This window comes from Caloenas nicobarica, chromosome 13 (genome assembly GCF_036013445.1).
Source record: "Caloenas nicobarica isolate bCalNic1 chromosome 13, bCalNic1.hap1, whole genome shotgun sequence".
Classification (NCBI taxonomy): domain Eukaryota; kingdom Metazoa; phylum Chordata; class Aves; order Columbiformes; family Columbidae; genus Caloenas; species Caloenas nicobarica.
The window spans coordinates 17,092,210-17,115,186 of NC_088257.1; the positions used below are offsets into that span (position 1 = coordinate 17,092,210).

Below are 22,977 nucleotides of genomic sequence, written 5' to 3' on the forward strand. Positions count from 1 at the left end.
AAAAAAAGCAGAAATACCTCTTTGTTTCTTTGAGTGAACTGCAGTATGCTTTTGTGGAAGCTGGTTTGCATTTCAGCTGGGGACCTTAACTGCTTGCTGGTGCAGCTGGTGCGCAAGCTCAGGGCCGGGGTAAGCTGTGTGAACGTCGTGTAGTTCTGTCTCAGCTGTGGATCTGCTCTAAAAACAACAGAAAAGTGAATTCCTTTTGATGTAAGACTATTCAGCCAGCTGCAATTGATTTGATTTTTTTTTTTTTTTTTTTTTAATTTGACTCAAATGCAAACATCTAATGCAATAATCCTTGTAACTTCTCTTTCTGGAAGCATAGATTAAAACTGGAGTTTGCCTTTTGTCCCAGAGTGAAACCCGCCTGCTCCAAAGGCGTTTCTGTGGGAGGTGCAGGGATGGCTGACCGTGTTCTGTTCCCAGCCCGGAGGAGACGGAGCCCCACGCGGTGTCTGCTGCCCCACGAGCATCTCTCTGCCTCAGGAGCTGCATCTTCAGGGCTGCAGAGCCACCGGTGTTGCTGCGTGATGGGCAGAGAGTTTGGAGGCAACCTCTAAGTATGGAGCTGAGAGAGTGAATTAAGCGACGGTGTCTCCTCTGTAACCTCACAGGTCAGGGGCAAATCGGCTGCGGTAACTGCAGCTGGACTAGGTTCCTGCAGCTGGATGCGGGAATGGAAAGGAAGAGAGTAGTTCTGTTACAGCCGCGTCATAAGCAATTACAGGAGAAGCAACATCAACTTTCTGCAGGTAAAAATTCCTCTTCCAAGGACGCAACAAAGCTCTTCAGTTCCTGAAGATGCCTTTCTTGGGAAGGACATAAACCTTTGCCACATGGAAAGGAAATGTGTGCACTGAGAGTGCTTAAGGTCTGAGAAATGTGTTTGAGTTGAAGAGCAATTTGGCGAATTTTTAACATGTGGGGACAGATACCTCTGTGGTGTATGAAGACTTGATCCTGTTGACCCTTTAGATCCTGGCTGAGCAGTGTTGACTGAGAGAAGCTTCTGGCCATGGTTTGTTGCAGCATTCTCCTTTGTTTTTCTTTATGTAATTATAAAGGAGATTTACATATCATCGCTTTGCCCTAGAACAGCCTCACACATTGAGCGATGACTAGAGGGAAGTGTTCTGGTAGATTTTTGCATGATGAAATCCAAAAGGAAGAGGGATTCAAAAGGACAGTGTATTACAAGCACATAATGAAATCCATTCCATTAATCGAGGGGGAAGAAATACAGAGCAAAGACTCATTGCCGCAGAGGAATGCAAGCCTGGAAGCAGCAAGGGAGCCAGTGTTCTACGGGGAGTGCAAGGAGAGGTGCTCTGCACGGTACGTGCGAAGAACTAATACCCAAATTGATGGCATTAGAGATGTTTAGAGGACAGAGGTGTCACTGGAGGAACTGGCTGTAGCAAATTAAGTTTGCTGCTTTTTAAAAGTCCCGTGACTCTGTGTCGCTGACCTGGGAGCAGTGCTGGCTGTTAACTCCGCAGCTGCCCTTAGCTGCAGTATCTGACTCTGGTCTGAGCTTGCAGCCCCTTATCGCTTTTCTGTTATGATCAAGTTATTACGGGTTACCCCTTCATTTCTCTGGCGAGGTCCTGCCAGAGGCCATGGCAACAGGAACCGGGGCATTCTGCATTTTCTCATTTTGGGTAGATACACTTTTTTCCAGGACAATCCCCAGCAGTCCTATCACTTACCTGTCTGCAACTTTTCTTACTAGAAACCACATTTTATTTCGGCATTTCAGGCTGATGGATATATTGGAGAAGTGCAGCCTCTCTAGAGGGGAGGCTGAGACTTTGCTCAGTTCTGCCTTGAATTTCCAGGGAGTTACACTTCACTTGAGGAACACCCTACAATGGCAGAATCTGATTTATAATATTAACTGAGATCTACAGGTTTGCTTATCAGCTTTGAGATCAGACTGCCACCTGTAATACAGCGTCGTTCTCACTTTTCTGAAGGGGCTGTATTAAATATATAAAAGGTTGTGAGGCTTTCGTAACCCAGACGTGCAAGTTGTCTCTGACATAACCTGTTTATGTACTTTTTATATCACAGGTTTTTGCAGGTTGCAAACTGTGGCGAGTTAATGATGTCACCTGGTAGCAGACCATCTTCCAAGGGAACATGTAGGAAGTACAAGGATTTACATCAGTAATTAAAAACTAAGAGGAAAAGGCATTACTTCTTAAGAAAGACTTTTCAGGCCGCTGTCGGAGAGCTGCAACACAGGGTATGGGCAATGCCGAACTGCTGCTTGAATCTCTTTTCTGGCAATGACATTTACTTATTTTAGATTGCAATGGATTCACCTTTCAGTCTGGGGTATTTGATGGCAGCCAGTTGTTAGAGCCACCACTCCTGCACTAGGCTGAGGCTTGACATCAGTCGCTGATCTGCTGGGAAAGGTGATGAATTTCAAGGCTGTGAGACCCTTTGATTATAAACTTACAGAGGGGCTCAGTTCAGAAGCCATCCAGCCTCTCTAGCCATCAGTTGCACCAGGTGCGGAGCTGGAGGCTGCAGCTGTATCAGCTGTTCTCAATTAATCCATTAGTACCTCTGAGTTAATATTCTGGCTGTCTCTGGCATTTTATGGATATTTGTTTGTCAGCTCAAATGGAGATCTGCATGAGACAGGAAAAACACGTCAGTCCTGCAGCTCTCACGTCCTTTTGAGGATTAGGGTTTGATTGTGATACCGCAGGAAAACGGATGACATGGAGAATGATGGAGTAAAAAAACCTTCAGAGAAGTAGATATTAGTTCTGCTATGGGAGGGTTAAAAAAAACCCCAAAACAAACAAAACCCCCCCCAAACAACAACAACAAAACCCTAACCTGTTCCAGCTTCCACCAGGAAGGTATTGTAGATGTTACGAGCATCTTTTGCACAAAATGCTGCGGCTCTTTGCTCTGATGGGGTGAGAAGGTGACCTCTGGGGACTTCATAAATGATGTGTGATTTCAAACTCTTCGTTTTCGGCTGCTCTTCTCCCGTGTACTGGGGCCTGGCACAGGGAGGGAGGGCAGAGAGTTGCTAATGCGAACAGCTCCTCTGCCAGACCAAGAGAAGAGCTTTAGGCAAACACTGCAACGTGCGGGAGGCTTCCTCAGCACACGGCTGCGATCGCAAAACACTGCACAGCACGTTCCAGCCTGGGAAATTAATGCAGTATTAGTTTTAAGCTATTTGGTGACAGTTCACTAGCTGGGGCTGTGCTTTGGCTCTGTGTCCACTTCCTCTGTGTCAACTACCAGCCCCAAAATTAATCTTGACACAGGAATAACAGCTCATGTCCCACCCACGGCTCTGCAGGTGCTGCCCGGGTTTGGTGATTTCCCCCAGCTACAGCTGGGTATGACTGATCAGGAGGGGTGGGAGCCCCCTCTTGTCTGTAGCCCATGACAGTGGCACTAGGTGCCCACCCTGCGTATCATGTTTTTTTCTTGTCGTCTTCAACTCTTACGAGAACTGGAAGTCTCTTCTGTTGAGTTCTCCCTGTATCTCCAGTGTGCATTTCCTTGTTTTCCAAAACTGGCAGCAGTTTGGATGGAGAGAGAAATGTTTCTGAATTTTCACCAATATTGTTTTCTAAACTTTTTGCTGCTAGCGATGGATCTTAACTCAGACTCTGACACACCGAGTCCGTTAAACTGGATGTGAGGCAGCATCGTGTTCTTACATACATAACTGCAATGTCCCAAATTGTTTTGTTACCAACAGAGCAGTGATGCTGCACCTAGGCTGCTGCAAATAGTATCAGCACCGAGCTTACATGTACATCCTATAGGTATATTATGCGCATACGTGTGCGCGTGTTTGCAAATATTGAATCCCGAGCTTGGCCTTTACACAGGAGGCTTTGGGGCTCTTCCAGCTGCAGGAGCACGGGCGGTGTGAGCCTCTGCGCGGGGAGGGAGCAATAACGGGACAATTAACGCGTTCTGAGGGGGTAATTAACGCGTTCTAAGGGGGTAATTAACACATTCCAGGGCGGCGCTCGGCGCGGCCGCTCAGATAAGGGCGTTGGGAGCCCGGCGTTCGCTCCTCGTTAGTATAGTGGTGAGTATCCCCGCCTGTCACGCGGGAGACCGGGGTTCGATTCCCCGACGGGGAGGCGCCCTTAACCTTTTCCAGCCCTGCCCGCCGGCAGCTGCCGCTCTGTGGTCGGTTTTTATTTGTGCTTCTGTCCGTCCAAAGACGAGGTGGGGGCTGTGCAGCCCTGTGTGCCCGGTGGCACCGATGAAACCACCCGTGAGCCCGGAATGACGCGTGTGAATAGGCTGGAGGAGCAGAGGGAGCGACGGGCTCTTGTGAGGTGTGACCCTGGGCAATACGCACCTCTGCTCCCAAAACCCCTGGCCTTGGCAGGGTGTTGGAGTGAAACGGCTCAAACAAGTTTTCTTTAATGGTTTAGGCTTGATAAAATCTTCCTTAAGCCTTTAAATTGTTTCTGCAAAACCTTCCATCGGTCCTTTTAGGTCATCCGTTGTCACCTCCTGCCCTGGTGCTGCTATGAAAGCAGCCGTGTGTTCCTTCGCCGAATGGCACCCTGTAGCTGATACCGCTCCCCCCGGGGCAGCACTCCTGGGTCTCGCCTTCGTGCTCATCCAGCGGTTCTGGTTGACACCCGGCTAATGCCTCGTGGTGCAGCGAAAGAAATGCCTCCAGCTGGCGCTTACATCCAAATTTTGGTACTGGCGTGTTCCCACCAGGCTAGCAGAACAGCAAAATATTGAGTTCAGTGCACTCCTGCTTGATGTTTTTTATCATTTAAGGCTTGAGACAACTTATAAATGCTTAAAATAGCATGAAAATCCCTGCGCTGGCACAGGCTCCCGGTGTTATTGGAAGGCTGTCTGCTGTTCCCCTGGAGTAAAAGTTTCACAGAACTATTATGGTAAAGCAGAATTTTAAATAACTAAAACTATATGACAGTTATCATTTAAAAGGAAATCCATAGCTTAAGGGTGTCAGAATAACAAGTTAATTGAAAAATAGGAATTGATGACAACCATCTGCCCATTGAGTAAGTGTCCTGGCTACAGTGGTCTCCTATAATATAATACCATTGGTTTCTACGATTTTGCAGAAAGATATTAAATGAATCTTTATCCATATAAACTACGAATAACTACACTATTGCCAGGTTCAGTACATTGGGAATGTCACAAGCTGAAAAGCTTCTCTGAGCCAAGGAAGAAGCAGGGAGAAGGGTTATGGGCAGCAGCTGAGCATCTGCTCCTGGCAGCAGCTCAGAGCATGGCAAACCAGCACCATTCTGCATGTGCCGTTTTGAGCTGCAGTACCAAATTTTTGTCACCGGGTCGCAGCACACAGCGTATTCAGAGCGCCTCTGAGCAAGGATGGCTTTCGAGCTGCGGTACTGAGTTTTAATCATCAGACAGCAGCACAGACCGCGCTCAAAGAGCGTCACTACACATGCCTAGGCCTTGAGCAGCTGTAACAAATTTACTGGGATCATGCTTCTCTTGGCATGCCTTTTGCAGCCCCAGTGTCCCTGGAGCTGTAGGCTTTGGGGCTCTGGGAGCCTTAATTCTAAACATAACTGCACACCCTACCGGCAGCCTGGTCCTTGGGCTCAGGTCTCCATGTACATGGGTGGCTCAGATGAGAAAGGTGTGGGGGAGTGAAGCTGGTGCGGTGCCATGTTCCCCTTGTCATGCCTTTTGCAGCCCTAGTGTCCTGGAGCTGTAGGATTTGTGTCTCTCAGAACTGTAATGTTAAACATTAACCTAAAGGCAACCTGGTCCTTGAGCTCAGGTCCCCACATGCATGGGTGGCCCAACTGAGACAGGTGTGGAGGGAGCAATGTTGGTGCAGTGCCGAGCTCCCTTTGGCATTCCTTTTGCCACTTCAGTGGCCCTGGACCTGTAGGATTTGAGGGTCTCTGAACCCTAACCCTAAACCTAATTGCACCCAGCAAATTAGGCTTCAGGTCCCCATACGCGTGGGTGGCCCAGATGATGAAGGTGTGCAAGGAGCCAAGTTGGTGCAATGCCTTGCTCCCCTTGGCCTTCTTTCACAGACCCAGCATCCCTGGAGCTGTAGGATTTGTGTCTCTTAGAACTCTAGCCCCCACCATGTCTGTATACCCTAAATGTAGCCTAGTCCTTGGACTCATGTCCCCACATCCGTGGGTGACTCAGCTGAGAAAGGTGTGGATGGAGCAATGTTGATGCAGTGCCGTGCTTTCCTTGTCATACCTTTTGCAGCGCCAGTGTCCCTGGAGCTGTAGGCTTTGTTCCTCTCAGAACCCTAACCTACCCTTAATAGCACCCAGCAACTGGAACTCAGGTCCCCACATGTGTGTGTGGCCCAGGTGTGCAGGGAGAAATGCTGGTGCAGTGTTGGGCTGTCCCTGGCATGCATTTTGCAGCTCCAAGTCTACAAACAGGAAACAGCTGGTGGCTAAAGAAGGGCACCTCGTAAGCTGAATAACACCAGGAACACTGGTCCACCTGGGAGACAGCCAACCAGCCATGCATGTGTACATGCACACTTACAGATTCTAAGCATGGGTCTCTGGCAGCCAGCATCCAGATCCTCAGGTTCCTCGGACCCTGCATGTCTGCACATCAAAAGCTGTCTTACTGAGCAGCTGGTCCTGTCTGAGGTTCACCAGTTGGTCAAAACCACAAGCTCGAAACAGGGAGAACAGTCACATGGAAGAAAAGTGATTTAATAACAGTATAGGACAGAGTGCAGTGATGAAACAATATTCTCAGGCAGGCAAGCATACCTACCACTGCTTACAAGCTACTGAATCCTTTTCTCCTTTTTCTTTCTGTTTTGCCGTGCTTGTTCCTTCTGTGATCTCTCCCTTTTCCCTTCCTACATCTATTCCCCTAAACATCCCATATGAAGTGTCATACGGTCCCTAGGTTCCGCTCTGCGCCATCCACAAATCCTCCCTCTGCATCCCACCATAAGTCTTATATCACTATAGGCCATCATTGCCCTGAAGACATTGCCAGGAGAGAGAGCTGTCTTCATGAAGTCACCTTGGTGGGCTTTGCTGAGCAGGAAGAGGAGTGGGAACGGCTTGTTCCTGGTAAGGGAAAGCTCTCTCCTGGGCACTGGAAAAACAGGAGGCGTCACTTGGTCTGGGAAAAGCAGGGGTCAAGGTCAGGCCCACAAGCCCCTCTGGCTCCCATCACCTCAGACATGTCTGAATGCAGGGACCCATGAGCCTCCCTTGCTCCTGCTGTGCTGGGATGGGTTGTGTTGGGTTAGGCAAAATATATCCCACGGACACAGTGCTTGAATGGGGTCTCAGAAATTCCTCTAGCTCTGGACAGATGCAGAATAGCTTGTAGTCAAAAAAGCGGATGCCAGCTGAAGATAGAGATTGTGGACAACTACAGAGTTGCATTACGCAGCTGGTGCCTTTCTTGGGCCAGTAGACATGACCAAAGTTAAAATGCGGGTAGGAAGGGTGTCTCACAAAATTAGGGGTATGTTAGCCCATGGAGTGCATGAATGAGGCGGTGCAAAGAGGTAATGCCTTGCTGAAAGAGAGGAAGCAGGCATGGAAAATTCATTTTGCACTTCCAAAAACCGCAAGCTTTGTGGACAACTGTGCATGGTAAGAAGTGGGGCAGCTGAGATGGCATGGGAGGCTCTCAAGGACATGGGCTACATCTGGGACTACTAAATTCTGGCTCCGAAGAAGGAAAGGTTTAGAGGCCATGATGGACTGTCCAGACATGGCATGGCTAGCAAACCATCATCAGACACCTGCAGCTTGGAAGGACTTTATCCCTAGCAGTACATGGGGGGGCTTGATGGGGGAACTGAGGTGTACAACGAATGTCTCCAGAGCTGCTGTCCTCAGGTACTCAGCGTCAACCAGGGTGGTTAGCTCAGAGTAGCATGTAAAATAAGAGTCTCAAACTGGAGATGCAAAGCTCTTGGCCTCTGCTGAGAAGGGGCAGATGACCACGATGCACATTTAGTTGTCTTCAGTACTGATTGAAGGAGGCTGGACCACAGGTGGAGGGAAAAGTGAGGACCAGAGCATGCACGGAGGAGAATGAACGTGGAATAAGCGTTAATGGAGAGGAACAAGGGTGATCCGTGGGGACAGGGAGGGGAATGGAGGAGGAACCTCATATCTGGAATATTGTGTCAAGTTCTGGGCCCCTCAGTTCAAGGACAGGGAACTGCTGGAGAGAGTCCGGCGCAGCCACGAAGATGCTGAAGGGAGTGGAGCATCTCCCGTGTGAGGAAAGGCTGAGGAGCTGGGGCTCTGGAGCTGGAGGAGAGGAGACTGAGGGGTGACTCATTCATGGTGATCAATATGGAAAGGGGGAGTGTCAGGAGGATGGAGCCAGGCTCTTCTGGGTGACAACCAGTGATAGGACAAGGGGCAATGGGTGCAAACTGGAACACAGGAGGTTCCACTTAAACATGAGAAGAAACTTCTTCATGGTGAGGGTGCCAGAGCCTGGCCCAGGCTGCCCAGGGAGGTTGTGGAGTCTCCTTCTCTGCAGACATTCCAACCCGCCTGGACACCTTCCTGTGTAACCTCCTCTGGGTGTTCCTGCTCCAGCGGGGGGATTGCACTGGATGAGCTTTCGAGGTCCCTTCCAACCCCTGACATTCTGGGATTCTGTGACCTAAGAGCGCTTGGAAGGCAAGGGGAAGAAACGGGAAGAACTGACAGACACAAAGGGCTGACCCGGACCCGCCCCTGCACTCAGAAGCCTCCTTTCCCACAGCCAAATGCCGCTTCCCCACTCCAGTGTCCCATTTTCCTCACCAAAACACCCGCAGGACCTGACCGCCCCTCTGCACGCCGGTAACCCCGCGGGGCACCAGACGCTCCGTCACCTTCCCGAACGGCGCCGGGCCCGCCCCCGCCCCGCCCCGCCGCTCCCGCCCCTCCCGCCGCAGCCGCCGCCGGTCCGGGCCTGGGGAAGCGGCGGCCGGGGGGGCCGCGCCGGGGCGGCGCAGGGACCATGCTGGGCAAGGACTACATGCTGGCCATCGTCCTCGTCAACTGCGACGGTCAGCGGGGTCGGGGCCGGGGTGCGGGGCCGGGGCGCGTCGGGGTCCGATCCGGTCCGCTCGGCTGCGGTGCCGGTGCGGGGGCGGCGGGCGCTCCCGGGCGCTGTCCGCGGTGCTGAGCGGGGCCGCGGCGGCCTGTGCAGAGCGCGCCCAGCGGGCCCGGCCCCCCGCCCCTCCCAAGGTCGCGGGGGCACTCCCGGCCGCCCCAGGCCCCACAGCCCCGCCCTCCCCCGGCAGCACAGCCCCGGCGGAGGAGCACCCAGGAGGGGTGCGCCGATCCCTGCGGGTTTTGGGGGTGTTCCCAGGAGCGGAGCGGCTGTGCGGCACCGCGGGCTCGTTTCAGAGACTTCTCCAGGGCGGGGGGTGCAGGGAGGAGGAGGTTGATCTCTCCCTTCTGGCTGCAACCAGCGCTCTACGCGTGCTTTCCTCCTCCCACACCGCAGGGGTCTCTCCCCGAGCCCTTTCCCCGGCAAAACCTCCTGGGGTGTGGGCAGAGGGCTGGGGGCCGCACGCTGGCGGGGGGAGCTCTGTGCTGGCAGCCCCGGGCCGTGCCTGGGCACCCCCGCAGGGTGCCGTCCCTGCCAGGCTCAGGCTGCTGCACTCTCTGTGCCCCTGCTGCGATCACCCCATTCCTCTGGGCACCAATGAGGCCGCTGCCTGCGCTGATCACGCGCCCCAGGTCCACGGCTACCGCAGCCCCTCTGGCGTCACGCCAGACCTTCTCTCGTGGGCTTTGTGCCCAGCCACGCACTCAGAGGCTGCTGCAGGGCCTTTCACTGCTGGGCGAAGCTGCTCGCTTCTCAGGGCACCCTGCAGCTGCTGGACCTCCTCCCCACCTTGCCTCACAGTCTCCCTCTACACAGACAACCTCTGGAGTGACCAGAGCCTGGAGACGGACCCCGACCTCCCCCCAGGCTGGAGGAAAATCCGTGACTCTCTGGGCACCTACTACTGGCATGTGCCGACCGGCACAACACAGTGGCAGCACCCTGCATGCACCACCAGCCCAGGAGGGCGCCCGGAGGCGGATGGAGAGGAGACACTCCAGGGAATGGTAGGGGGTGTGGGTGGCGGGGAGAGGGCTGGTGGTGGATCCCACTCCCCGGCAGGATCCTGCTGAAGGGCCCTCTGGGCACCGCTGGCCCAGCCTCTCCTTGCAGCAGGACTGTGTCTGTCATTCCAAAGTCCTGCTCAGCCCATTCTTGGCCAGGTTTAAGCCCCCTGAAAGGCTTCAACAGGCTCCATATTGGCCTCATCCTGGCTGCATGGGATGCCTACAAGAGGAGGTGCTGCTGTCCTGGAAGGGAGAGCTCCTACCCGGTGCCTCCTGACAGCCCCTCTTGCTGCCCTCACCTCTTTCCTCTTTTCTCCCAGGACAGCCAGGCCCCCGTGGCAAAGCACTCAGCAAAGGACAGGCCCATTCCCAGCCCCATGGCTTCACTGTCCCGGAGGTAGGTCTGCCCAGCTTGTGGGGTACTATCTTGTGACCACTGTTGGGTGTTGGGTCCCGGTGCCCTCCAACAGAGCAGCCCTATACAAAGGAGCCAGAAGGACCATGCTGGGCACCTCCATGGGATGCTACCCAGCTGGTGGCATGGTGATCTGCCTGTGCCAGGGTACCCTGGTGCTTCCCTGAGTGCCGTGGGTCTGTCCCGCTGAGTGGGAACCATCCTCTCACCACCCCGTCCCTCTGTAGGACTTCGCTGCCCTGGCACAGAGATGATTTCCAGCACAGAGATGATTTCCAGCACAGCACAGAGCCTGGCTCCAAGGTACCATACTCAGGGGCTTCACTGTGGAATCGTGGGCTGGGCCTGCCAGAGGAGGAAGACAGGGATGGGAGCAAGCACAGCGGGGACCACGCAGGCATGGCAAAGGGCACGGGACAGCGGTGGCTGTGTTGGATGGGCACTGACGCCCCATATGTCTCTGCTCAGTGCTTTGCTGTGCGCTCGCTGGGCTGGGTGGAGATTCCTGAGGAGGACCTGGCACCTGGCAAGAGCAGCATTGCTGTCAACAACTGCATCCAGCAGCTCTCCAACAGCAAGGGCCAAGGCTCTGCGGAGAACCGAGGCGAGGTGAGAGCCTGGGACAGTGCTGTCAGGCAGGGTCCCATCCCGGGGCCACCACTGCTGAGGTGACTGCCCCCACCAACGGGCACTGTGCCTGGCGCGGGGCAGGGACCAGCGCCAGTGGTAGAGTGAACTCTCTCCATATAGGGCATCCATGTGGTGGTCCCAAATGTAGGGTCTGACAGGGCTGTCCTTTGGGGACAGTGCCAGGGCTGCTGGAGTGGGCTGTCCCCACACATGGCAATGGTACCTGGGGAGGGCTGTGGGGGAGGACGGGGCAGTCCCCATGCTTGGTGCTGTGCTGCACGAAGAATAGGCTGGGGGAATGGTGTCCCTACGTGTGGACTGGGTACTGGGGATGCCTGGGCCATCTGCCAGGCTGAGGGAGCCACTGATCCTCTGCAGGGCCAGGACCTGCTGATGATCCTGAAGAAGGACACCATGAGCCTGGTGGACCCTCTCGACCGCAGCCTCATCCACCACCAGCCCATCCTCAACATCCGTGTCTGGGGTGTTGGCTGCAACAATGGCAGGTGCCAGGGGCTGTGGCAGAGCTGGGGGCTGGGAGGTGGCTCTGCCCGCTGTGGGGGGAAGCGCCCCAGCAGTGACCTGTCTCCTCTCCTCCCTCCTTGACTGCTGCCATGGCTGCAGGGACAGGTAAGGGGACACGGGGGTGGGGGGAAGCACAGGGAACGAGGGGGCTGCCTCTGCCGGAGTCTCACCAGCTTATTCATGGCCTTGCAGAGACTTTGCCTTTGTGGCCAGTGACAAGGACACCTGTGTCCTCAAGTGTCATGTCTTCCACTGCAATGTGCCTGCCAAGGGCATCGCTAAGGCCCTGCATGAGATGTGCTCCAAGGTGGGATGCAGGGTCCCCAGCAGGTGTGGGCATGGCCCAGAGCTCTTGAGGGTGAGTGGAGGCACTGGGACCCCCATTTCTTGCAGATCGTGGCTGAGCGAGCCGTAGTGAGCAGCAGGCTGCCGTGCAGTGCCACACTGGAGCCCATCTCCGCCAGGGACCTGCCGCTGCAAGGTACTGTTCCCACTGTGCTGCCGGCTGCTCCGCCTGCCCAGAGCCGGCCCTCGGGCAGCGGGTTGCTCAGCAGCCAGAGCCCCTTGGCCTGCCCAGCCGTGTCCCAGGGCTCCTTGGGGATGGGGGAACAACATGGGGGAGTCCTCCCCACCTCTCCTGTCCTGGCAGTGGATATCCTGGAAGCGGTGAGGCAGTCGATGCAGACCTACGAGGCGCTGTACATCGGCAGCCTGCCTGTGCCCAGGGCCATGGGTAAGTGCTGCCAGCTCCACTGCGGCTGGGGGACACCCAAGAACCCACCCCCTGTGGGGTGGCTGAGCAGCCGCGACCCAGCATCGGGCAGTGCGTGCCTGTGGGGCTGGCTGCACCCTGTCTGCCCCATGCCTGCAGCCGGGGCAGGGGCCGATGGGCTGGGGTCTCCTGCTCCCCAGGGATGGATGTGCTGAACGAAGCCATTGAGAAGCTGATAAGGGGCCCCAGGCGGGAGCGCTGGACACCCTCCCTCATCCACGTATCTGACACGGCCATGAGGGTGCACCCTGCGCAGGTGGGGAGGGGGACGGGGGGCTCTGGCCGAAGCAGGCACCCTGCTGCCACTGCGGTGGGACAGGCAGCCCTCGGGGGGTGCCCGGCCTCCTGGCAGAGCGGACCTGCTGGGGGGCGGCGGGGCTGCCTGGGGTGCGGCTGGGGTGGATGGGTCCACGGGGTCCCCGCAGGAGGCCGAGGAGGCAGCGCACATCTGGGAGTGCCAGGTGCGGTACGTGACCTTCCTGGGGGTGGGCCGGGATGCCCACACCTTTGCACTCATTGTGGACACGGGGCGACGCTTCCAGTGCGCGGCCTTCTGGTGCGAGCCCGACGCCGGCACCATCTCGGAGGCGGTGCAGGCAGCCTGCATGGTGAGCAGAAGCGGGGCGCCCCCCAACACCCCCAGCTTCCCAGCCCTCTGGGGATGCCCAGAGGACAAGGCAAGGTCTGGGGATGGGGGAGGGCAAAGCTGGGGTCAGCTTTTGGGACACCCAACCCCGGGGAGGGCAGCAGGGACGGCGCTGACCCCACAGCCGTGCCCTGTGGGTCGTGTCCAGCCCCACGGCGACGCCACATCGCACTGCACCCCACGGCCGTGCCGCGCTGCGTGCGGCCCCGCGGGGATGCCACGCTGTGCCCCCGCGCCACGGCCACGCTCCGCCTCGCGTGTCCCGGCAGGTGCAGTACCAGAAGTGCCTGGTGGCCGCTGCACCGGGGGCTCGGGTGAAGGCCGGGCCGGCGGCCTCGGGGGACGCTGCCGGCGGGGCGGCCAAGGCGAGCGGCGGCAGCGCCGGGGCGGCGGGGCCCGGTGCCCGCAAGCGGGGCCTCCTCTCCTTCCTGGAGGCCTTCCGCCTCCGGCGAGCCCTGCTGCACACCCCGTAGCGGGCCGGGGCGGGGGCCGGGGCCGCGGCCGGACGCCTCCTCCCCCGGCCCCGGCCCCGGCTCCGGCCCCCGGCTGCCCGGCGGGGCGGGGCCACGGGGAGCCCCGCCCCTCCGAGCCCCGCCTTGCCCCGCCCCGTCGGGCGGAAGGGGCGGGGCCAGGCGTGACGTGGCGGGATGGCGGAGCCCTACGTGAGGCCGGGTGAGGGGGCGCGGGTGGGTTTCCGGTCCGGCGGGAAGGGCAGGCCGGGGGCGGCCGGCGTCGGGGCTCCGCGGGGCCGGGGGCGGGCGGGGATCCCGGGAGGACGTGTCCCGGGGCAGGGGGGCGGTGCGTCTCTGTGGAAGAGGTTGCCAGGTGCCCGTGCGCGGCGCCCCGGGGCAGCCGCGTCCCGGGCGGGGGTTGTCCTGGGGTCTGGCGGGTGCGGGGGCAACCCGGAGCTGCCGTGTCCCGGTGGGGAAGCCTTGGCGGGGCAGGGGGGGCTCCGTGTCCTGGTGAGGAGCCCCAGGAGGGGCACGTCTGGTGTGGGAGCCCCGGGAGGTGGTGTCTGGGGAGGGGGAGCCCCGTCCTGGCACAGCAGCCCGGGATCCTGTGTCTGGGAGGGTCCGCATGATCCCCCACGAGGTCTCACTGTGCTCTTTGCTGCTACAGGGAACCAGGAACGTGGCTGGAACGACCCCCCCCAGTTCTCCTACGGGCTGCAGGCGCAGGCCGGGGGTCCCAGGCGAAACCTGCTCACCCGCCGGGCCCCTCTTCCACCCGTGGAGGTTCCCCCAGGTCAGCACTGGCAAAGCCCCCGGCCCACCCTGCTTCCCCCCTGCCCAGCCGGGTGCTGCCCCAGGGGAGCTGAGCCCCAGCGCAGTCACCAGGCTGGGGGCACTGCAGTGGCCTCTCCTCTCCTTCAGTTCCCTCCTTGCACCTGGATTCGGTGGGAATTGCAGCCCAGCCTGGGCGTTTGGTTTGGCTCCCCCTGCTCCATCGCAGTGGTGGCGGGGGAGCAGAGCCGGTGGCACCTGCCCTTGCTGCCAGCCCTGCGGGTGCAGAAGCCAGGCAGTGCCACCCCTGTGCAGGCAGAGTGGCAGCACGGGCTGGGGGCCCTGTGGCCTGAGACCCCCCCCCTTCCTCCTGGGCCACTTTGATGGGGGTGACAAGTGTGTGGCTCCCCACGCCTGGCTGGTGTTCCTGTGTCTGGGCCGATGGGGCTCTGCGCTGATGCCTGTTCCCTGCAGGTGCTCGTCCAGACCTGACCAGCTCCCCGGCTGCCTCCACTGCACCACTCCCCCGAGCACTGGGACCACCCCCCCTGGGGCCCATTCGCCCAGCCCTGCGGGCAGAGGGCGGGAGGCCCAGCCCTGTGTTGTGCCAGGAGGAGAGCGGCCCGGAGGAGACTGCTCTGCCCGCCACCACAGTCCTCGCCCCGCTGAGGGAGGCCCTCGCCGCCTGCCGCCCTACGGTGCAGGTGAGGCCACGGTCCCTTCCTCCACCTCGGCCTCACGCCGCGGGGGCACCGGAGGGGCAGCAGCCAGGAGAGCCAGGCAGAAGCTGCCTATTCCCAGGATGCATGTGGGACAAGGGGAGCCACAGCTTCCCTGGGGGCTCCCCAGAGCTGGTAGAGGGCAGATACCCCTTCCAGCTCATCTCTGCTTCCAGAAGCAAGTGTGTGATGACATCGGGCGGCGGCTGACAGTGCTGGAGGATGCCTGGGCTCAGGGGAAGCTGTCAGCCCCGGTGAGAAAGAGAATGAGCCTCCTGGTGCAAGGTGAGGGGCGAGGGAGGCTGGATCCAGGCCTGCACCAGGCCACTGGGCAGGGGGCACCTCCGGGAAGACTGATCCCCACACTGACAGGTTTCTTCTTTCTGGCAGAGCTCCAACAACAGCACTGGGACGCAGCTGATGAGATCCACCGGTCACTCATGGTAGACCATGTCAACGAGGTGAGCCAGTGGCTGGTGGGTGTCAAACGCCTGATCGCCGAGACGAGGAGCCTGCCTGCTCTGGAGCCGGCTGTGGTGACAGATGGCAGCACCGAGGCTGAGCCTGGCCAGGAGGAGCCCCAAGGCCAGGAACGGGGCTGTGGACTGTGAGCAGGGCAGCCCATGCGCAGGGCCACCGGCAGGAAAAGGGCCCCCCTGCCTGAGGGAATCTGGGCACCTCTGCCTCCCAGTCCTCACCCAGGAAAAGATGATTTTAATAATTGTGACATTTTAGTGGCAATTCACTACAATATCTTTAATAAACAGCACGATTCTGCCCCTGGCCACAGCCTGCCCTGGGGTTTTGGTACTAGATGGGTCCTGGTTCTCTCCCATGAGCAGCAGGAGCCAGGACTGCTGGGCAAGGCCACAGCAGCTTCAGGCTTGGCCAAGGGGCTCCCACCCTGGCTGGGTGTTCCCAGCCCACAAGACATGAAGGGCAGGAATCACTCCAGCATGACCCAGGACAAGGGGGCAGCAATGTGTTTCCCTGCTGCCCTGGTTGACAAGAGCCTGGCCTCCCTGGCCTGGCCTTTGGCAGCAGGTGGGGCACAGCAGCAGGCACATGCCCCAGCTTTTCTGATGGAGGTGGCCCCCAGGTTCTAGGCTGGCTGGGGAGGGTGACTTGCTGCCAGCCCAGAGGAGCCTGGCAGGGCCAGGGTTTGTGCTGCAGCTACAGCCCCTGCTCCCATCTGGGCTCCTGCCCATCCTGGCACAGCTCACACCCAAGTTAGGGACCCAAGAAACCTCGGTGGCCTCAGGGAGAAACATCACCTTGCCAGTGATGCCCACCAGGTCAGGCACACCCAGGTGTTGTGTTGACTGTGGACAGCAGGCAGACTGTGCTGTGCTGCTCCCTCTCGCACTTGAAGGAAGGTGTCACCAGCTGCCCCACCACAGCTGGGGGCATGTGGCAACCCAAGCCTGGCAGCAGAGGCCCTGTGCTCACCACCCCCAGCGTGCAGGGTCTCCATGCAGGAGGGAGAGATCCTCTGCACCCTCAAAGGGCTCCCGGTGCTGCTCCCCTCCCCAGGGTGCTGAAGATCCAGGTAAGCCCCAACATAGAGATGCACCACGTCAGCACAGGGGTTTCATGGTGTTTATTGATCAAGCATGAGCTCCTAGGCAATTGCACCAGCCAGTTGTGCTAGAGCCTGAGGTGTCACATGTCCATCCCCAGCATCAGAGAGGGCTGCAGCCAGCTGGTCACGGTGCCAGCACCTCCACGAGGCCCAGGAACAGGCCCAGCCATGGCCTGGAGACTGGGAGCTGGAAACCCAGATGTCCATCTCAAACTAGTCTTGATCTGCAAGGATACAGAGGGATACAGGGCCAGTGTTAGAATGGGGCTGCCTTGGGAGAAACATGCAGGCAAAACGGGAGAAGCTGGAACCATGGCTGAGCTGGGATCTCCCCTTGGCCTTGCGGCCAGGTGGGAGCCCCAGGCAGCACGTAGGCAGGGGCTGTGTGGCTGGGCTGCTCACCTGGCATGGCTTCTTCGCTCTCATTCTGCTCCTTGAGCTCCTCCAGCTTGACGAGGCTGGACTGGGCCGGGGATATGACACCGGGGATCTGGGGCAGGCAGCAGGGAAGGGTCCTGGCCACGGGTGAATTCTTGCACTCCAGCAGGAACTTGCGGCCGTAGATGATGCGGGTACCTGCCAAAAGCAGGAGGCTGTCAGGCACTGCCAGCCCCTGGCCACTCCTGTCTCTGAGCACCACGGCCTGAGCCTGGAGCAAGGGTTGGGACCCAGCACTTGGCCACAGCTTGCGGACACAGCTGCCTCTGGAGCCACTTCCCACGTGGCAGACTCTGACACTTGTCCTGCCCAGCAGCTCTTCCCCACATTGTTCCTCCCCTTGAGGGTCCTGGAGCTCTGCCGGGGCACAGCACAGGGGGTACAGCCCTGATGCGAGTGCCCTGTGGCAGCTGACACTGCAGCCACCCTGTGCTGCCAGAAAGGCAGGGCCAGCCCTGGGGCACTCAGCCAGGCAGCAGACAGGTCCCCATCACACCCTGCCCGAGGTGGCTCCCTGCAGCGATCAGAGCAGCAGAGGCTGGGTACCCTCCCCAGCACCACAGGGAGCTGTACCTGAGCACCCATTCCCATCGGCTCAGCTGACAAGCCACCAGCTGTGCCCTGCGCCAGGACAAGGCAGTGGGTTTAACAGGACACGTCATGCAGTGTGCCAACCTGCTGGGTGCACAGCCCCGGGCAGTGCCCCCCTGGGCACGTGCAGCATCCCCCTGCACCCCAAGCGCCTGCCGGTGGTCCCAAGGCCAGGCCAGCCAGTGGCGCGGGTCTGGCCCGCCGTCCTTGCAGCCCAGCACTGGTTCCCTGCCAGGCTCCAGCAGCCAGCGCAGATGTCCCTTCAAGGCACCAAACACCTTATGCAACCCATGCCTGCACCAGGCCTGGCTCCCCAGCCCCAGATAAGCTTATCAGAGGCACACAGTGGAGCCAGTGCCCACAGGGTGGGCACCTGCGGCGGAAGCAAAACATGCCTAGCTGAGGGACAGGGCATACAGACAGCCCTGGCAACACACAGCAAAGAAAAGGATCTGCTTGACAGCTGAACCATGAGCTTTGGGGGGGCGGGGCTGGAAAGGGGGACATGAGGGCAGACCTTGGGTACCCCTGGAGGGAGCTGTGCCCCCCAGTACCTTCCTGCAGGGCTGGTGACCTTGGGTGGGAGCAAATGTCTTGCACTATCTCCCTGCGCCTCACCCAGCCATCTGTGCCTGGGCATGACCTATCCCCGAGGGCCCAGCACTGTATCCACCACTCCAGCACCACTGCTGCAGGGCAGGCACCACCTCTGCCTGCTCCCACCTGGACCACGGGGCAGTATTGTCCTACAAAGATTTGGGGTTGCCTTTTCCAATCCAGCCAGGGAAGCCACCACCCCACGGACCTGCCTGGATCTGATGCCCAGGGCCCGTGCCCAAGGACCGAGCTGCAGGGTGGAGAGCCCCGGAAGAGAGTGGCTCAGGAAGGAGCTGCCTAAATTAGGCAGGGATGGGGCAGCTGAGGCCACTGTTCCATTTAAGGGGCAACCCCATCCCTGTGCTGGGTCTTACCCCCCGGCATGGTGGAGTAGCTGGTGCCCAGCGGGTGTGGAGCTGTAGCCCTGTGGGACAGCGAGATGGTGGCTCCCGGGATGGGGCAGGAGGTGGCGGTGCCCGTTGTGGCCATGGAGCTCACACGGGTGGGTGGGGGCACGGCGGGGGCCTCCCCTGCAACTCATCCCAAGAGCAAACACTTATTGCACTACAATACCATTTGTTTTCAGTGCAAATACTATTAACACAAGCGTTTCTCCTTTGGTGTTTGCACTACTGGGTGCAGCAGCAGTTCAATGTTTTTTACGTTTCTTCCTTGAATACTACAAGAAATATCTGAATACATCATCCAGTAGCATTTCTGAGGTTTATTTGCCTTCAGTACTCAGATATTGCTTGTGCACTTTGGGTTTTCAGTACCCCTTTTCCTCATGCTTTTCCTGGAGGAACTGTTGCTGCATGTCAGGATTTGTCTGGAGGAGGTGGAGGAAGGTGGAGAAGTCTCTGTCTCCTCCGAGAACACCGAAAGTGGCCCATGAGATTGGACACTATGTGCACTGTAGTCACCTGCTTGAGGAATGGACCAAATATTCAGTGTCGTTACTGCACTGCCACTGAGCAAAAGTAGAAACAGGCATAGTCCAAGTGCAGAAAGTGGAGAATGTCTGCACCTGGCTAGAGAATGAATATTCCTCTTAAGCTGTATGCAAAAATCCCTTCCTTCCTCACGGAAAGGCCTTGAGGACCTCTTACCAGATTTAAAGGGTTACAAGAAGCTTTGAACTGAGTTTTTCTCTTGTGGGAAGTGGTCTCTCTTTTCCTAGGACCTGCTTCTAGGCAGCTGGTCACAGTGTGTCAGGTGAAGAAACTCTGCATTTACCTACGAGCTACCTTTTTACTTTCGGCAAATTAGGATGCCATCAGTCGCCACACTGTCAACTCAGCCCTTATCTCCAGCCCCTGAACAAAACCTGACCTCTCAGGCAATTCACCTGGAAAAAGAGTGCTAGAAGCAGCAGAACTAATCCAGAAGGAAAAAAGAGTAATGCAGAAATGTTTTCATACACACACACACAAAAGGCTAACAACCAGCAGGGGAAGGACTCAGCAGACCTCGTATTGCAGAGAACTGCAGATCACAACCCTCCCCCAAACCCCGACTGCATCCACGTGCTAATTACGTGACCTGAAAGGATCCATCACTGGGCACAGCAGCAGCTATTGATGACAACATACATTCTCCTCCAAAATTCTCACACACAACCTACAAATACTGTTCGCCTTTTATTGAATATTCAGGTAAATATTTCACATTAATACAGGCTACATAAAGTAGAGCCACTATACGACGTGAAATTTACTCAGATTTTCCTTTTAAGTATGTAAACAATTATACATGTATTTACCACCCCCTTTTAAAAGGTTGAAATCATATAATCAGCTAGTTCTCTGCTGCATACAAGGAGTATTCAGCAGTGTTTAGCCAAAAGCACTAGTTTTGCCTGAAGTTCAAAATGGCTAAACTGGAGAACTGAATCAGTTTGTGTAAGTAAATCAATTTGTTCTTATATAACAGGTAATCAAGTTTCCATTGTTACAGCCTACAAAAAAATTGCTTAGTTAGGCACATTTTTAGAAATCCCCAGGGTTCTTCAAGATCATAAAGATTCCCAAAATAAGGCTAAAAAAGCATAGACCCCCTTAAATCAGTTGACGTACTTGAGATGCATGTTTCCAATGTGAGGTGCCCAGGTGCCAGGCCAAATCTACAGCAAGAAATAAAAAGACAAGTCTATTATGAAAACAAATAAAGGTTCCTTTAACAGAGCGTTTAACAGAGCCACTAGAGGGCAAGCTTAAGGCTTCCCCCTAAAATACAAGCAGACCGTTCAAAGGCTGGGAGCCCTCTTCAGCTCTGGCAGAGGTTTGACTGACAACTTGCAAGATTCTGAGTATAGATACAAACCCTCTCCCTTATAACAAAGTCTATTACCTGGCTGAGCAGTCTTGAAATGCTGTTTATTTTATCTGAAAGGTTTGGTATGGATAGCACTATATAAACATATGCTGACTGTAGGGGAAAAGTCATGCAAACAATCTCAATTCTAGTATCAAAGCACTGAAAAAAAAATGGCACCTACCCAAAGATGAAGAAAACCAAACCAAAGCACATCACCATAAAAAGCCTCAGGTAAGCAAAGGTGGAAAAAAGCAGCCACACTACCTGCTGAGCATCAGTACATTCTGTTGAGTTCTGGACAACTTTGATCATGGGATTCCAGGCGGGATCTGGAGTATGGAGCCCGTTAAAGAGGGGCCCTCCCGGGCCATCCGCTAGCTGGGGGTGCGAGGGTATTAGAGTGCCGCCGTACATGGAAATCGGCAGGCCCTGGAGGAACAAGAGAAAGCGCCGTCAGTGAAGAAGGCAGCGGTCAGGAAGGACAACTGCAGTACCGCGCTTGCCAAGATGACAGAGGCAGTTCACATCCACATGTAACGTTTGCCTACTGGCAAATATCTTAGCACTGCAAGGAAACGGGTATCGCTGCACACCTAGGCAGGTGGAATACAGTGACTCTTCAGAGCTTAAGATTCAAGTCAGTTTACCCATTTTTCTGGAATTATACCTCACCAGCGTGCAGTGGCACAGTGCTTTCAGCCAGACACGGCAGCTGCACAGAGTGATCTCAGTGCTCCCTCCCAGGCTCTAACCTTGGTGCATGCAGGACTGCAGCTGGGGGCTGCATTTCAGCAAAGCCCGTATGCGGCTTGAGCCTACAGGTCTCCAAGTTGAAGATTTTCTGTACATTACTAACAGCCATCTAAAATGTTCTTCCAGTTCAGAGAGAGGAGGTTAGAGAGCAGCTTTCAGCAACCATGAGATTTCTTTCCCATGTCTGAATGATTGCTGCTCTGCAATTTAGAAGATCCCAAGAGCACACACTGTAGCTCCTTCTGAAAGATGCTGTGAGCAGGTCTGCTGTTGAGCACATTGTCCTGGACATCCCTCCAGCAGCAACTGAGCTGACTATAGCTTGGCTGCATCCATCTGCCTCAAGCTGCTTTCCAGCATTAACATAAAAGGCACAGGCTCACAAGCGGTCCTCTCATCCTGCCGCTTCCTTAAGAAAGGCATGAAGCATTCATGGGCATGATTTGTACTCAAAGCCTTAAGCAAACCTCTAATCAGCCTCAAGAGCTGAGCAAGCCTTATGAAATGTTTCCGGGCAGCTAAGCCCCTGAGAAAGGAAACACTGGCGAGCAAGGGAGGTATCCGGCTACTTGACAAGAGAGCATCTGCAATTTACAAATTCTGGGTTTGTTTACACATGCCACCAGGCTTGGGCACCTTTTCTAGTCAGTACTGGGATGAAAGGAGGCTCAGGACTACGTGTGGCAAGCAATGGTAGAAGAGGCACACTAAACACAACAGGAAATACAACAAAGGAAGTCCTTGTGTCATTTTATAGACTAAATCCAACCCTCTGAAACTTACTTTAGAAAAATCCACAAAACTATTTGGCATAGGTTGGTGGAAAATATTCGAGGGAGCCACTATTCCGGAATCATCCCTCTCCATTGGCTGATGCTGAGAAAATGTGCCTGGGTCTGACAGCTGCTGATGCATCGGATGATTTCCCATGACAGGCTGAGACCAGCCTGACAAGCCTTCTGGAAAGGAGGAGATTGAAAATGGCTGATTACAATTCATGCAATATACTTTGGAGTAGAATTCAGCAGCTGTACACACCTACAAACATCCAAAGGCTCCCTGAAAACACCCAGCCACAGAGGTATCTGAGGGCTCTGCTCTGAGCAAAGGCAGACCTTCCACAGCCTGCACCAAGCAGAAAGACACCTGCAGTTTTTAGGCTAATAACCCATTACAGACAACGCAAACACACAAGTCTGATCTGTAGCATCAAGGCCTCTCACAGGGAAGCTGCAGCACGTAACACTATCTAGGGCTGGCTACACGCACACACGCTTTCTTTCCCTCCAGCTCTCACGTGCTCTCATGTACTATAGGAACATGGAAAAAAAGTTACACTTAGGACAGAGGCAAAAAAAGGGAAATAAAGAGAGACTGGTGAGGCCAGGGAAGCCTGGCCAGGCACGTGCTGTCTGCATGTATGTGCTGTTTGCATCTTGATCGTCCAGACAAGTATGGAGATAATAGGGACTACGAGTAACTGCATGTTTCAGGCGTCCACAGCAGAACACCTAAGATCCTATAAACCTCCAAGCAGTGCCTCTGAGCACATACAGGCTTTTAATGAAAAAACACAGCAATGCTGAGACAAGAAGTTAATTGAGGCATGAAGGGCTTCATTGAAAAAATGTAACACATACAGGACTATTAAATATTTGTCT

The 22,977-nt window shown here is 56.2% G+C and overlaps 3 protein-coding genes and 1 non-coding gene across 18 annotated transcripts in view; 3 read left to right on the forward strand and 1 right to left on the reverse strand.

The window, feature by feature from the left end:
• Nucleotides 1–4,067: 4,067 nt before the first annotated feature.
• On the forward strand, nucleotides 4,068–4,139 carry TRNAD-GUC (transfer RNA aspartic acid (anticodon GUC)). Its single transcript has one exon. It is a non-coding gene; the product is annotated as a tRNA-Asp (tRNA).
• A 4,867-nt stretch (nucleotides 4,140–9,006) lies between these two features.
• APBB3 (amyloid beta precursor protein binding family B member 3) lies at nucleotides 9,007–13,570 on the forward strand. The gene is made up of 13 exons (XM_065644204.1): nucleotides 9,007–9,055; nucleotides 9,919–10,109; nucleotides 10,430–10,506; nucleotides 10,752–10,827; nucleotides 10,993–11,133; nucleotides 11,533–11,660; nucleotides 11,779–11,784; nucleotides 11,872–11,986; nucleotides 12,073–12,160; nucleotides 12,329–12,412; nucleotides 12,592–12,707; nucleotides 12,880–13,059; nucleotides 13,367–13,570. The coding sequence occupies exons 1-13, from the start codon at nucleotides 9,007–9,009 to the stop codon at nucleotides 13,568–13,570; spliced, it is 1,455 nt and encodes a 484-aa protein (XP_065500276.1).
• A 111-nt stretch (nucleotides 13,571–13,681) lies between these two features.
• SRA1 (steroid receptor RNA activator 1) lies at nucleotides 13,682–15,849 on the forward strand. Its single transcript, XM_065644166.1, has 5 exons — nucleotides 13,682–13,769; nucleotides 14,217–14,342; nucleotides 14,795–15,024; nucleotides 15,216–15,324; nucleotides 15,430–15,849. The coding sequence occupies exons 1-5, from the start codon at nucleotides 13,745–13,747 to the stop codon at nucleotides 15,648–15,650; spliced, it is 711 nt and encodes a 236-aa protein (XP_065500238.1). The 5' UTR covers nucleotides 13,682–13,744; the 3' UTR covers nucleotides 15,651–15,849.
• A 780-nt stretch (nucleotides 15,850–16,629) lies between these two features.
• Nucleotides 16,630–22,977, reverse strand: part of ANKHD1 (ankyrin repeat and KH domain containing 1) — a 117,772-nt gene continuing 111,424 nt past the window's right edge. For 13 of the 15 annotated variants that reach the window (XM_065643732.1, XM_065643738.1, XM_065643734.1 and 10 more), the window contains 5 exons: nucleotides 22,100–22,275; nucleotides 20,828–20,992; nucleotides 20,323–20,369; nucleotides 17,024–17,197; nucleotides 16,760–16,845 (listed from right to left, as the gene is read on the reverse strand). In XM_065643732.1, coding sequence (XP_065499804.1) covers nucleotides 17,044–17,197; nucleotides 20,323–20,369; nucleotides 20,828–20,992; nucleotides 22,100–22,275 — 542 coding nt within the window. In that variant the 3' untranslated portion in view covers nucleotides 16,760–16,845; nucleotides 17,024–17,043. Of the gene's footprint in view, nucleotides 16,846–17,023; nucleotides 17,198–20,309; nucleotides 20,370–20,827; nucleotides 20,993–22,099; nucleotides 22,276–22,977 lie in introns of those variants that run through there. The other 2 variants (XM_065643739.1, XM_065643740.1) reach the window with 2 other exon arrangements.